Source organism: Stegostoma tigrinum, chromosome 1 (genome assembly GCF_030684315.1).
Source record: "Stegostoma tigrinum isolate sSteTig4 chromosome 1, sSteTig4.hap1, whole genome shotgun sequence".
In the NCBI taxonomy this organism is placed as follows: Eukaryota; Metazoa; Chordata; class Chondrichthyes; order Orectolobiformes; family Stegostomatidae; genus Stegostoma; species Stegostoma tigrinum.
In genome coordinates, this window is record NC_081354.1 from 122,390,869 (window position 1) to 122,404,394 (window position 13,526).

General features: G+C 43.2%; 1 protein-coding gene across 9 annotated transcripts in view; it reads left to right on the plus strand.

Annotated features, from left to right (window-relative positions):
* pde4d (phosphodiesterase 4D, cAMP-specific) overlaps nucleotides 1–13,526 on the plus strand; it is a 1,334,021-nt gene that overhangs the window by 1,036,964 nt on the left and 283,531 nt on the right. The window contains exon 1 of one of the 9 annotated variants that reach the window (XM_048534605.2): nucleotides 2,234–2,370. The exons of the other annotated variants lie outside the window; for them this stretch is intronic. Within the exon in view, the coding sequence (XP_048390562.1) occupies nucleotides 2,303–2,370 (68 nt within the window). The 5' untranslated portion in view covers nucleotides 2,234–2,302. Of the gene's footprint in view, nucleotides 1–2,233; nucleotides 2,371–13,526 lie in introns of those variants that run through there. 9 annotated transcript variants of the gene reach the window in all.

The window sequence follows — 13,526 nt, forward strand, 5'->3', positions numbered from 1 at the left end:
TCCTCTGCATTTCCATATGCCTGTTTTTTTTTCTCTCTCCCCATTTCACAAAATAGTATGCACATGAGAAAACAAAAGGGCTGAAAGACTGACACCAGGCAAGTGGAATAAGAGACTCTCCTGAAGAAGGGTCCCGACCCGAAACGTCAGCTTTCCTGCTTCGCCGATGCTGCCTGGCCTGCCGTGTTTCTCTAGCTCCACGGTTATCTCTGACTCCAGCAACTGCAGTTCCTGCTATCTAAATGGAATGACAGGACACTTCTGTGGAGTCGAACAACTAACACACATTAGTTGTGCTGCACGATCTGTTGATGTGCAGTCTATTCAATGTGAAATATGTTTTGAAGGTTAAATTAACAATGTTGTGATGTCAGCTCTTTTTCGGAAAAAAACAAGTTTTTACACAATTATGTAGATTCTTATATTCAGTGCAACAGTGGAGTTTGACCCATTCATCAAACGTGACCCCGTAAAGCAGCGAGCGACCTTAATTTAAGACTTTTGTTGCTCGTGTCATTTTCACTCCGGACTAATTAGTACAGTTAGGTCACGGGAAAAAAAAACAGGCATATGGAAATGCTCAGAAGAGAGAAAATTGTCAAATCCTGCAAAAGAAATGTATAAGTATTTGCATTCATGCAGCACTGCCCGTCTACACTGCTTTTTAACAGAAACAAGTGAAAATTAAGTATCAAGAGAAAAGCGAGTAGAATTAAGACATGAATATTTTGCTGAACTCAGATGTAGCAAGCTGATTCATGTCAGCGTGAGAAATTGGAGTGTTAAAATGTTGCGCCTACCGCAGGCGGAAATATCGGGGCCATGGTGTTGGGCTGGCGATAGGAACCAGTGTCCCAAGCTGGGGTGAAGTTTTGCGGTGCAGGGCGACTCCACGTGGGCTGAGCTCTATCGGTTGTGGCCGTATGGAATGGCTGCAGGCCGGAGCCACGTCCCGGGAAAAGCAGAGGTGGGATGCCAGGGTTATATATGTAGCGAGTTTGGGATAAACTTGAAGCAGTTTAGAAAACTGGTTGGTGACTGAGTTGCAGAGCAAGAGAACTCCAACACAAGGGAAGGCAACAAGTGACCACTGCGGTCCTGTGTGAGAGTGGGCCTGGCTGGGTGAGGGACCTATCCTCAGGACCGTCCCGGGATCACTGGCAATGCAGGCTGTCTTTCTCTCTCACACACACTGAAGTCCTGGCTGCTGTTAGGGGGCAGCGGGGTGGAGACTGCTGCTGCTGCTGCCGCTGCCCTGAGCAACTCAGCACCCTGTCCCTCTCTAACACCACCCCCCCCCCCGTCCCTCTCTAACACCACCCCCCCCCCGTCCCTCTCTAACACCACCCCCCCCCCGTCCCTCTCTAACACCACCCCCCCCCGTCCCTCTCTAACACCACCCCCCCCCCGTCCCTCTCTAACACCACCCCCCCCCCGTCCCTCTCTAACACCACCCCCCCCCGTCCCTCTCTAACACCACCCCCCCCCGTCCCTCTCTACCACCACCTCCCCCAAGTTTAAATCGGGGTGGGGAAGGAATAGGTTAGAAGCTGGGAGGGGGAGGCATAGCACATTGCCTCAGTGCAGCTGCATAGCCTTCCCTAGCCAGCCAGCCTCCCATCGAGGGAGAAGGGTATGACCCGTCTTGCTCCGGGACCCCCTCTCCGTCCTCCGGTGGGAAGGGAGGGGTCCCGGGGACATGTGCGGCCCTATCGTCTCTGGGGGAGAGACAGGCTTGGCTTGAGTGTGTGTGTGTGTGTGTGTGTGTGTGTGTGTGTATGTCTTTCTCTGCCTATGTCTCCGTCTCCGTCTCTCTGTCTGTCTGGGTGTGTATGTCAGTGTCTCTTTCTCTCTCTCTCTGTGTGTGTTTCTCTCAATGTGTCTGCCTCTGTATGTGTTGTGTGTCTCTCTGCCTCTATGTGTTGTGCGTTAGTGTGTGTGTCTGTCTCTCTCTCTCTGTTGTGCGTGTGTGTGTGTGTGTGTGTGTCTCTGTCTCTCTATGTGTTGTGTGTGTGTATACACCCGGGAAAGCCGCTGTCCCAGGGCGGGCGGTCCGGGCTCACAGAGAGAGCAGCGCAACTGGCGGTGCCAGGGGCCGGAGCTGTCACTTCCGAACAGTTGATGCTTGAGTAATTCGGTGAAGAAAGAGTTCAGAGGAAAGGAAGGAGGGAGGGAGGGGGGGGGGGGGTTGGAGGAGGAGGGAGGGAGGTTACTGCCGTCTGCCCCACACCGTATTCCGGACGAGGAAATCCGATCTAGAAAAAGAGTTGTGACCGAGTCCGGCGGTTCCGAACGGATCACCATGAGCCATATCGTCATGAAACCGCGGTCGAGATCCACCAGCTCCTTAAGGACCCCTGAGTGCCCCGGGTAAACTCTCTGTTTTCCTCTAGCGCCGGGCTTATCTACCTCCCAGCTGTTTGTCCGTCTTTCGGCTGCTTTGAAAAGCGGTTGCTGTTTGTGTGTGTGTGTGTCGGGGGGGGGCGGTGATGTGGGGTAAGATGTGCGGCAATCTCCACTGAATCCTCGCCACTGCTTTCACCCGCATGGATTTTCTGGAGAAATTTGTAAACCGCTCGTTGCTGTGACCCTCTAGGCGCACAGCATCTTGCCAGGACAGAGCAAATCTCAGTTCACCCAGGCACTGCGAAGGACATTGGTGTCAAACGTTTATTTTAGACTTAACTGTGCTTCGCATGTTCCTCGTCCAGCCAGTGCCCAGTCCTGCTGCAGTCTGAAGCTCTGTTCGGGTCTGCTTGCCTTTCTGATTATAAGCTTGTCAATGAGAACTTTTTAAAAAATATTGCAAAGTTGGAGATGTTCCTTGTGTTCTGTTGAAAGCGAGCCCCAGTAAAGATCATTGCAGGGGAGATCACATTTTCACTTTGGTTCATGCATTACGTTTGCCGCTTTGATCATCTATTTACAACCTGGCAGTATCTCAGTCATCATTCATTCTGCAGCTGATGAGGTCGTCACTTGACGTACGTCGCTGTTCTTTTTGAAGTAGAATTGGAGTTTGTTTTTCTTTAAGTGTGGGAGTGCCCCATCCAAGCAGAACATTTCCAGAAATTCTGGAAATATTGTCATGATGGTGATGCCTTTGCTATATTGCTGTTTTCATGCACTGCATATTATATACCATGGCACTAACACAGTCATTATTACCATTTGAAATAACTGGCACATATTTCAGGCCTGCCGAGGCTAATTTGAAAATAAAATAGGCTTTTAACAGCACCAAACATCAGTTTTGTTTTTGTATAGGAAAAGTATTTTCAGTGATAATACTGATGAAATATGATGTGAAATAGAAATCTGAAAAGTTTTGCAGCCATCCTCAGTCAGAAGAGGTCTGTCTTGACCTCCTGAGTTCATCCAGTATCACAGATACCAGTATTCAGTTCTCTCCACATGATTTAAAAAAAATCACTGAAGGCACTGGTTACAACAATGCCTTTGAACCCTGACAGCATCTTGCAATTGTACTAAAGGTCTGTGCCTCAAAATGATCAGCACCCTAGCCAAGCTATTCCAACATAGCCAAAACATTACCATCTACCTGATGGTGTTAAAAATTGCCCAGGTTTGTCTTGTCCAAAAACCCAGGACAAATCAACTCTAGGCAGTTACTGCCCCATCACTGTACTCAAAATCATCAGATAGAATAACAGAACGTGTCACTAACCATGGTTGCCAATAATCATTGATTTGGTTATCACTAGGTCACTCAGTGCCAGACTTGATTACAGCTTTCATCCAGTCTGATGAGAGTTGAGGCAGCATCTGGCAAAGTGTGACATCAAGGAACTCCCTAGCAAAGCAAAGCCTTTGGGAAATAGAGATAATGGGAACTGCAGATGCTGGAGAATCCAAGATAACAAAGTGTGAAGCTGGATGAATACAGCAGGCCAAGCAGCGTCTCAGGAGCACAAAAACTTCTGTGCTCCTAAGATGCTGCTTGGCCCGTTGGGTATTAGGTAGAATGCCTACATTGGAGTCATTCCTCCTGGCACAAAGTAAGACAGGGTTTTGTTTTTATTGACTGGTGAGATGTGTGCAGTGCTGGCAGGACCAGCATTTATTGTCTATCCCTAGTTGCTCTTGAGAAGGTAGCAGTGAGCTGCTTCCTTGACCTGTTGCAGTCCCCATAACCATATTGTTGTTAAGGAGGGAATTCCAGGATTTTGACCCAACCACAGTAAAGGAACAGCAATTGTATCTCTGTTAGGATTGTAAGTGGCTTACAGGGAAACGTGCAAGTGATGTTTCATATATCTGTTACCCTTGACCTCCTAAACAGCAGTGCTCATGACTTTTGAAAATCCTATCTTTGTCAAATTTCTGCAGTGCATCTTGTCAAAAGTATACACTGCTGCTACTGAGGTTCAGTGGTGGAGCTCATAGATACTTGTGACATGGTGCCAATCAAGCAGGCTGCTTTGCATTGGATGGTGCCAAGTTTCTGGAGTGTTGGAGCTGTATCCATCCAGACTAGTGAGGAATATTCCATCACATTCCTGACTTGTGCCTTGTAGATGGTGGACAGTCAGATGGTTAGATACTCACTGCAGTATTCCACTTTATTTATATGGCTTGTCCATTTCAGTTTTTCGTCAATGGTAACTCCAAGGAAATTGGTAGTGGGGGGATTTAGCGATGCTGTTGAATGTCAAAGGATGATGGTTAGATTATCTCTTACTGTTAATATTCATTGCCTGGCACTTGTCTGGTGTGAATATTACTTGCCACATTTCACTCCAAGCCTGGTTATTGTCCAGATCTTGTTGCATTTGAACATGTATCTTAGGAGTCACAGACATTGCTGAACATTTTGCAGTCATCAGCAAACATCTGCACTTCTGACCTTTATGATGAAGGGAAGGTCATGAATAAAGCATGGGAACTTGCTTGGGCTTTGGTCACTGCCCTGAAGACCTCCTTAGTGGGTGGCATGATGGCTCATTAGTTAACACTGCTACCTCACAGTGCCAGGGACCTGGGTTTGATTCCACCCACGGGTGACAGTCTCTGTGTAGTTTGCACGTTCTCCCATGGGTTTCTGCTGAGTGCTCCAATTTCCTCCCACAGTCCAAAGATGTGCAGGCTAGGAGGATTGGTCATGCTAAATTGCCCATGGTGTTCAGGGATGAGTAGGTTAAACGTGTTAGCTATGGGAATTGCAGGGTTACAGGGAAAGTTTAGGGATGCTCTTTGGAGCGTTGGTGTGGACTTGTTGGGCCACATAGCCTGTTTCCACGCTAGGGATGCTGTGATCCTGCTGAGATGACTCATGTCAAACAAAAAGCCTTTTTTTTAAGCGTCACAGTGGTTAACATTTCCTCACAATGCTAGGGGCTGGAGTTTGATTCCAAGTTTGGTGACTGTTTGGAGTTTGCATGTTCTTCCTGTGAATGCATGGGTTTCTGCAGGATTCGCCAATATCCTCCCACAGTTCGAGGATGTGAAAGTTAGGTGGATGAGACAAGAGAAATTGCCTGAAGTGTCCAGAGACATGCAAGATAGGTGGGTGATCCATCCGAAATTTAGGAGAGGGTAGGGGGCTAGGTCTGGGTGGAGTAACACAATAGGCCGAATGGCCTCTTTCTGCACTGTGGGGATTCTATTGTTCTATGAACTACAACTATCTCCTGATGCATTAGGTATGACTCCAACCGTTGGACAGTCTCCACACTGACTCTCATTGACTTTACTTTTGCTAGGGCTTCTTGATGCCACATTTAGTCAAATGTGGCCTAGGCGTCAAGGGCTGTCACTTTCAGCTTACATTGAAAATTTGTTAAAAGCCAATCATCTCAGTCCTGTGATCGTCCTTTAGTTCTAGATACATTGACCAGAAAAACATTTAATATCTAGGATTTGATTTGCATGTTGTCACGTACTGAAATACGGTGAAAAGTATTGTGCCATGCCCCTTCATAATGTGATATGTTTCAATGAGATTGCCTCTCATTCTTCAAAGCACTAACAAGGCTTCAGCTTTTCACTTTCTACTTTCTACATACCACGTCTTTGATATCTGGTTAGTTGATCTTTGTTGTATTTCCTCAATGACAAATATATCTTTTACTTTAATAACTAGACCTGAGCACCACACAGTATTTGAATTGAGCAGTCATCAACACGTGATATAATTGTAGTAAGCCTTTTTCATTCTTGTACCATAATCCTTTTATAATACTTCTAACATATTTATTTCCTTTCTTACTGGATTATCTGCATGCAAATTTTCTATGGTCCTGGACAAGATCTCTCAGATTCCTCTGAATATCTATATTTCCATAATATCATCATTTAAGAACAAACTACAATTCTACTTTTCCTAATAAACTGAATAACTTCACATTTATTCCCACAATATTTTATCTGTCATGTCCTTGCTTGCTACCTTCCTTTACATCCTCAACACATTCACCCCTGAGTTTACTTGACTACCTAACTTTGTATCATTGTCAGTCTTTGTTAACTTGTGTTCAGTCCCATTATCTAAGTAATTGATTGTTGTAAAGGGCAGTATGGTGACTCATTGGGTAGCACTGCTGCCTCAGAGTGCCAAGGACAAGGGTTTGATTCCGGCCTTTGGTGACTCTCTGTTTGGAGTTTACGTATTCTCCCCATGTCTGTGTGGGTTTCTGCTTGGTGTTACTGTTTCCTCCTACCGTCCAAAGATGTACAGGTTAGGTGAATTGACCGTTGGAAATGCAAGGTAAATGGGATGGGTAGCTCTTCATATGGTTTCTGTGGACTCATTGGGCCGAATGGCCTGCGTCCATATTGTAGGGATTCTGTGATAACCGAAGCCCCACACACTGATTGTTATGGTATCTCACTGGTTAGAAAACATCTAACTTAAATGACATGTTTGTTTGCATTCTCTTACACTATCCATTACCAAACTTCAATTCAAACTGCTGTATTGCCCTAAATCCTGTCGTCTTAATTTTGCGTAAAAACCTTCTGCATTGTTCCTTACTGAACTGAATGCTTTTGATACTCTAAATATTATATCTTCACTGGTTCTTCCATTTGTCGTGTTAGTTACAATCTCAAAAATTCAGAGATTTGTCAGGCATGACTTCCCTTTCGTAAATTTGCATTGATGTTGCTCAACCATATTATGATTTTCTTAATGCCTTTTTACCATATATACAATAATAATAAAAACTGTGACTTTCCCAACTACTGATTCCAGGCTAATTGGCCATAAAACCCCAGTTGTGTGTCTCTCTCCTTTCTGTGTGGTGGAGTTATGTTTTCCACTTGCTAATTGACAGGGAACATTTTACCATTAAGGGAAATTCGGGAAGATGATCACCAATGAATCCCTTATTTTTACAGCAGTCTGTTTTTAAAACCCTAGTATGTAAATCATCCTGCTTGAGGTATTTATTGATTTTTTTTTAACTTTTCTAGTAACTTTTATTTATGCTTATTTCTCCAAATTCCTCAATCTCATAAGATTCTTTATGGGCTGTTTTTATGCCCTCCCGTGAGCACACGTGCAAAGTACTGTTTATGTCTCGGCTATTTTCTCATTTGCCATTATAATTTCTTCTGTCTCCACTTCTTGGGTACCCATGTTTAATTTTGTTAATTTATTATGTGCCTGTAGAAATTTATGCAGTTTGCTTTATGTATCTAGTCAATCCTTATAACTCTCTTATTAATTTCCTAAATAACCTTAGCTGCATCCTAAAAGTCTCATCCAATCTCAAGTTTTAAGAACTTGTCCTCTGACCAAAATTTGACTAATCAGGACAAAATCCAAGATGGATGATTGCTTTCAACAGGAGTTGGTGCTGGGGCACTTATCCTCCCTTTCTTGGGATTCTGACCCAATTTGCAAAATCCTGTCCCTGTTCTCGACATTCCAATTCCAGTAATGTAATCACTATGCTGGTATATCCAGTATGCAATGTGACTGTATTGTTTCACAACTGTCTCAGGCTGTCCCATGAAAATCACGGCTCCACAAACAAGTAGCATCACTTATTCATTATCTTTCTGGTGCAACCTGGAAATGATTGAATGCAGTTTTAAAATTGGCTTAACTTAGATTTAAGTTGGTAACTTTTAGTTTGCTAGTCAAGGGCCATTAACACGAGGTTACATATTGTCTTTTTTTTTAAAAGACAATGTTTGTACACATTATTAAGTGAAATCTGTTTGATTTTAAATAAATGTTTCTTCTAAAACGCTTTTCTTTAATTAATCTTTGCCATTTTCTTATACATACATTTTCCATTGCTATAATCCAATGTTAGTTAACTAGTCAGATTGCAGACTGAATTCTGGCTTGCTATGTCATATTTTGTTGTGGCTTTAACATGGTGGTCTCTCACTAAAACTGAAGCATGCAATGTTGCAGATTTCGTTTTAATAATAAAGCAGAAGAAAGGAAGATGAAGTAGAATAAACCAATGATCTACTTATAACACAAATTCAGTTTTAGACACAGTTAAGGTCTAATGTCCAGAATCACAAGACAGTCCTTTACAATTTTTAAAAAAAGTCCCTTGTACAGTTGCCAACAGTGACCCTCAAACAACACTGACTTCAGAATTCCTTTCTCTAACAGCTCTATAGTTTTAAAGTAACTCATAGACTGAAACCTCTGATTGCTTCAGGTATAGCGATCATACGTCTGTGTTGAAACAAAGTCAGCTGTCCAAAACAAAGTAAAACTGAAAACAAAAATCTCTAGCTCTGAGCTCTGAGCTCTGAGCGTTTTTCTTATGCTGAAAAAATAAACTCCCTAAGTCAAGGAATTTCTACCATGCCTTAAAGCATGATGGTTCACACTGCTAACGGGTAATAATGTAAATTAAGTATAAACATATTAGGGTACCAGTGTAGTCCTCATTACCCACAAACCTTCGGCCCAGAAATACCAGTCAGTTAATTAATAATTTCAGATACATAGAAAGCCCATATTTTACTAACCTGAAATTCAAAACCCTGAACTTAAAATAAATTATATTAAAGACATGTATAAGTCAGACATAACTAGAGGATATAATGTAATATGGTGTATTAAATGCCAACTTGGACCTTAATAGGACATGAATACGTAACTTTTTTTCATCAGTTTAAAACAACATATCCCTATTTTAGACAACAAAGTGTAGGCCTGGATGAACACAGCAGGCCAAACAGCATCTTAGGACCACAAAAGCTGATGTTTCGGGCCTAGACCCTTCATCAGAAAAGGGGGATGGGGAGAGGATTCTGAAATAAGTAGGGAAAGAGGGGAAGGCAGACTGAAGATGGATAGAGGAGAAGATAGGTGGAGAGGAGAGTGTGGGTGGGGAGGTAGGGAGGGGAGTAAGCGTGGAGGCAGCGGAAAAACTGCTCGATGCCCCCCTCCACCCACACATCAACGAATACCGGTCACGTCTGGGCAAAGGTGAGCCCCTTGCTGGGGACTGACCATTCATCTTCTGTCAGTGGGAGGTCTGGGGGGATGGTGAAGATACGGCAGGGCTCAGTGTGGCTGTCTCCTCAAGGGTAAGGCTTGAATATAGACTGTAGTCTGTTGGGGATGATCTGGTTCCGTAGGCAGGTGCTGAGGAAAGTGATGTGGCTGTGGTACCTGGTTTGCTTCAGGACATGGTCAAGCAGTTCCAGGGCTGAAGAGATTACAAGAGGGTTGCAGTGGGAGAGAGATCCCCTGAGGTTGGTCCGGAGGGAGGAGGGTAACTCCTTCAGGTTAGGCATCGAGGAGGAGGTTTCACAGTAAGGTTAAAATTGTGATCAGATATAATGGGAACTGCAGATGCTGGAGAATCCAAGATGACAAAGTGTGGGGCTGGATGAACACAGCAGGCCAAGCAACATCTCAGGAGCACAAAAGCTGACGTTTCGGGCCTAGACCCTTATCCCTATTTTAGCAAAGTTGAAGTTAGAAACTCGGGAGATAAAAGCTATTCTCATGCCAGCTTGTCACATACAGTAGCAAAGGTGTATATAATGAAAGAGGAATAATGCAATATTACAGGGAGATTTTCTCAGATCATTGAAATTTATACAAGTCACTTTGTTAAAAGAAATTAACTGTTGGATAGCTATTGCAAGTTAATTAATTTAGAATGGTATGGATAGTTAGGTTTTCATGAAAATTGTTAGATATCTAAAAATGTAAAAAGAAAAATTGCTTGATTGATAGGAAACAAAGAATTGTGATTAATTGTATTTGAATTAGAGTCATGGAGTTGTACAGCGCAGAAACAGACCCCATTGGTCCAATTCATCCTTGCCGACCAGATATTCTAAACTAATCTAGTTCCATTTGACCCGTATCCTTCCAAACCCTTCCTGTTTATGTACCTATCCAGGTGCTTATTAAATGTTGTAATTGTAGCCTCCACCACTTCCTCTGACAGCTCAGTCCTACACGCACCATCCTGTACATGAAAAAATTGCCCTTAAGGTCCCTTTTAAATCTTTCCCCCTCTGACCTTAAACCTGCACCCTCTCATTTTGGCCTCACGCCTTGGGAAAAGACCTTGGTTATTCATCCTATCCATGCCCTGCATAATTATATGAACATCTATGAGGCCAACCCCCCCCCCCCCACTCCCCGACCCCCGACCCCCGACTCCAGCCTCTCATGCTCCAAAGTAAATAGCTCCAGCCTAACAGCCTCTCCGTCTAGCTCAACCCTCCAACCCTGGCAACATCCTTGTAAATCTTTTCTGCATCCTTTCAAGTTTCACAGCACCTTTCCTATAGCAGGGAGTCTGAATGCAGTATTCCCAAAGTTGTCTAACCAATGTCCTCTACGGCTGCTACATGACATCATAACGCTTACACTCAGTGCATTCACCGATAAAGGCAGGCATAGTACCTTCTTCATTACCCTGCCAACCTATTGAGAATACTTGGCAGGGACAGTGATGAGTACCTCTTTGTTGAAATAGATTGCTAATTTAATCATAACACTGTCAAAGTTCACTGACACAGGAAAGGAAGTTGCCAAAAATGAGAAGATCCCATGAAAAATTTAAGGGGAATACATAGGCCTTAGTGGAATATGTAGATTGATGGTAAATGTTGATCTGGTGGATAAATGTGGGGTGATCAGTTCTGGGACAGACATCAGATGTAGGCTTTGAAGTTCCCGACCATTTGAGCAGCAGGCAGTTGTCAAATTTGGGACACTGTCCCTAGATGGGGGAAGAAGTCATGACATAGAGCATTCCTGAATTTTTCACCAGAGGTGCAGGGACACTGCTGCATCAACATATCCAGCCTTGCGAGGGGCAAAACACTGAAAAGTGTGGGAAAGCAGACATCAGAGAATTCAAATAAATGATATCCTAAATATGCACAGTGAAAATAGTTAAAGACTTTGGAAGGATCAGGCTCAATTTATGCTTTATGAATAACAGCAGCAAATACAAATATTTCCATAATGCCCCAATATTCATGGAATCTGACACGCATTTTGCGGGCACTCCGTTATATAAAAAAAACTTGACTCGGGATGGGTTATTACTAGTGTCAGGAAACTGTTGTTATGAGGAGAGAATGGGAATGCTGGGACTGTATCCACCACCCCATAGGATTCGAACTAAGTTTAAGCTTTTAACACGATCAAGAGTTTTAATAAATCAATTGCTGCAGCCTAAGGATTCACGAACATGTAATTACACCAGAATGAGTAGAGAGGTGAAGAGAATTTCTTAATGTAGAATTTTGTTAGAATTACAGGGAGTGGCTAGAATGAAGACTATTATGTCCTTTTAAAGGAAAGTTGAATAAATATTTGACATATTGCAAAATACAAAGCTATGGGGAGGACATGAGACAGTGAGATTTGTTTTGGATTGATACAGTAAAGAGCAGGCACAGACATATTAGAACAAATTGTCTTACTCTTTACTGTGATTTTTTTATGATCTTATGATAGTTTGGCTGATTTGCAAAAATGTAAACAGAGGTCCTAATAAAATCAGCCCAATTTGTTGTAATTCCGATGTTTCCCTGAATCAACTTTGTGACTTATAAACAAGGAGAGTTTAAACCCCTTTGCAGGTTTTGGTTGGAATTAATGGGCATAATAAATGAATTAAATAAATTTGCATTCCTCATCAGAGCTTCCCCTTCTAGCAGCGCCTTGTTGAATATTAGATACAGTGGTCTATAGATCCTGCATGACAGAGGGTCCTGAGTGTATATGTGCACAGATCATTGAAGTCAGCAGGACAGATGGAGGGAGCACTTAATAAACATTGTGCTCTTGTCTTTATTATTTGGGGCATTGCATAGAAGGGGCTGCCCTTGTCCCAGACACAGCGATTTGATGGAATGTTTCCATGTGAGAAAAACATGAGCTATGAAGATAGATTGAAGAGGTTGGGACTATTCTGCCTTGAGAAAAAAGGCTGAAAGGACATCAGATTGAGATTTTCAAAATCATGAGCGGGCTGGACAGAGTAGGCTCGATGAAACTGTTTACCCTTTATAAAATGAGCAAAAGCAAGAGGGCATAGATTTAAAGTGATGCGCAAACAAAGCAAGGGTAATGCAAGAAAATCTTATTCACACAGTTATTTGGGTATGGGATGCAGTGCCTGGAAATGTCGTGAAGGCATATGTTCAAATGAAGCTTTCATGATGGCTTTAGATTTTTTTTCTTTTGGATAGTGATGGCGTGCAGAGATATGGAGAAATCAGAGGACATTTTCAATAATGGTGCTAGACTAGTTCGCAACTCCTCAGATACTGAAGCAGTCCGTGTTCAAATCCAGCAAAACCTGATCAATAATCCAGGTTAGGGCTGATAAGTGGCAAGGACCATTCGGGCTACGTGCTGTTAGAGAAAGACCATCTGACACTAAAGTCGGTGGTGTTGTGGATAGTACGGAAAGATGTTTCAGGTTACAGAGGGACATAGATAAGCTGCAGATCTGGGCTGAGAGGTGGCAAATGGAGTTTAATACAGAAAAATGTGAGGTGATTAACTTTGGAAGAAGTAACAGGATTAGAGAGTGCTGGGCTAATGGTAAGATTCTTGGTAGTGTGGATGAGCAGAGAGATCTCTGTGTCCGTGTGCATAGATCCCTGAAAGTCGCCACCCAGGTTGATAGGGTTGATAGGAAGGCATATGGTGTATTAGGTTTTATTGGTAGAGGGATTGAGTTTCGGAGCCATGAGGTCATGTTGCAGCTGTACAAAAATCTGGCGTGGCTGCACTTGGAGTATTGCATACGGTTCTGGTCGCCTCATTATAGGAAGGATGTGGAAGCACTGGAAAGGGTGCAGAGGAGATTTACCAGGATGTTGCTTGGTATGGAGGGAAGGTCTAATGAGGAAAGGCTGAGGGACTTTAAGGCTGTTTTCCTGAGAGAGAAGAAGGTTAAGAGGTGACTTAATAGAGACAGACAAGATGATCAGATGATTAGATAGTGTGGACAGTAAGAGCCTTTTTCTCAGATGGTGATGGCTAGCACGAGGGGACATAGGTTTAAATTGAAGAGTGATAAATATAGGACAGACATCAG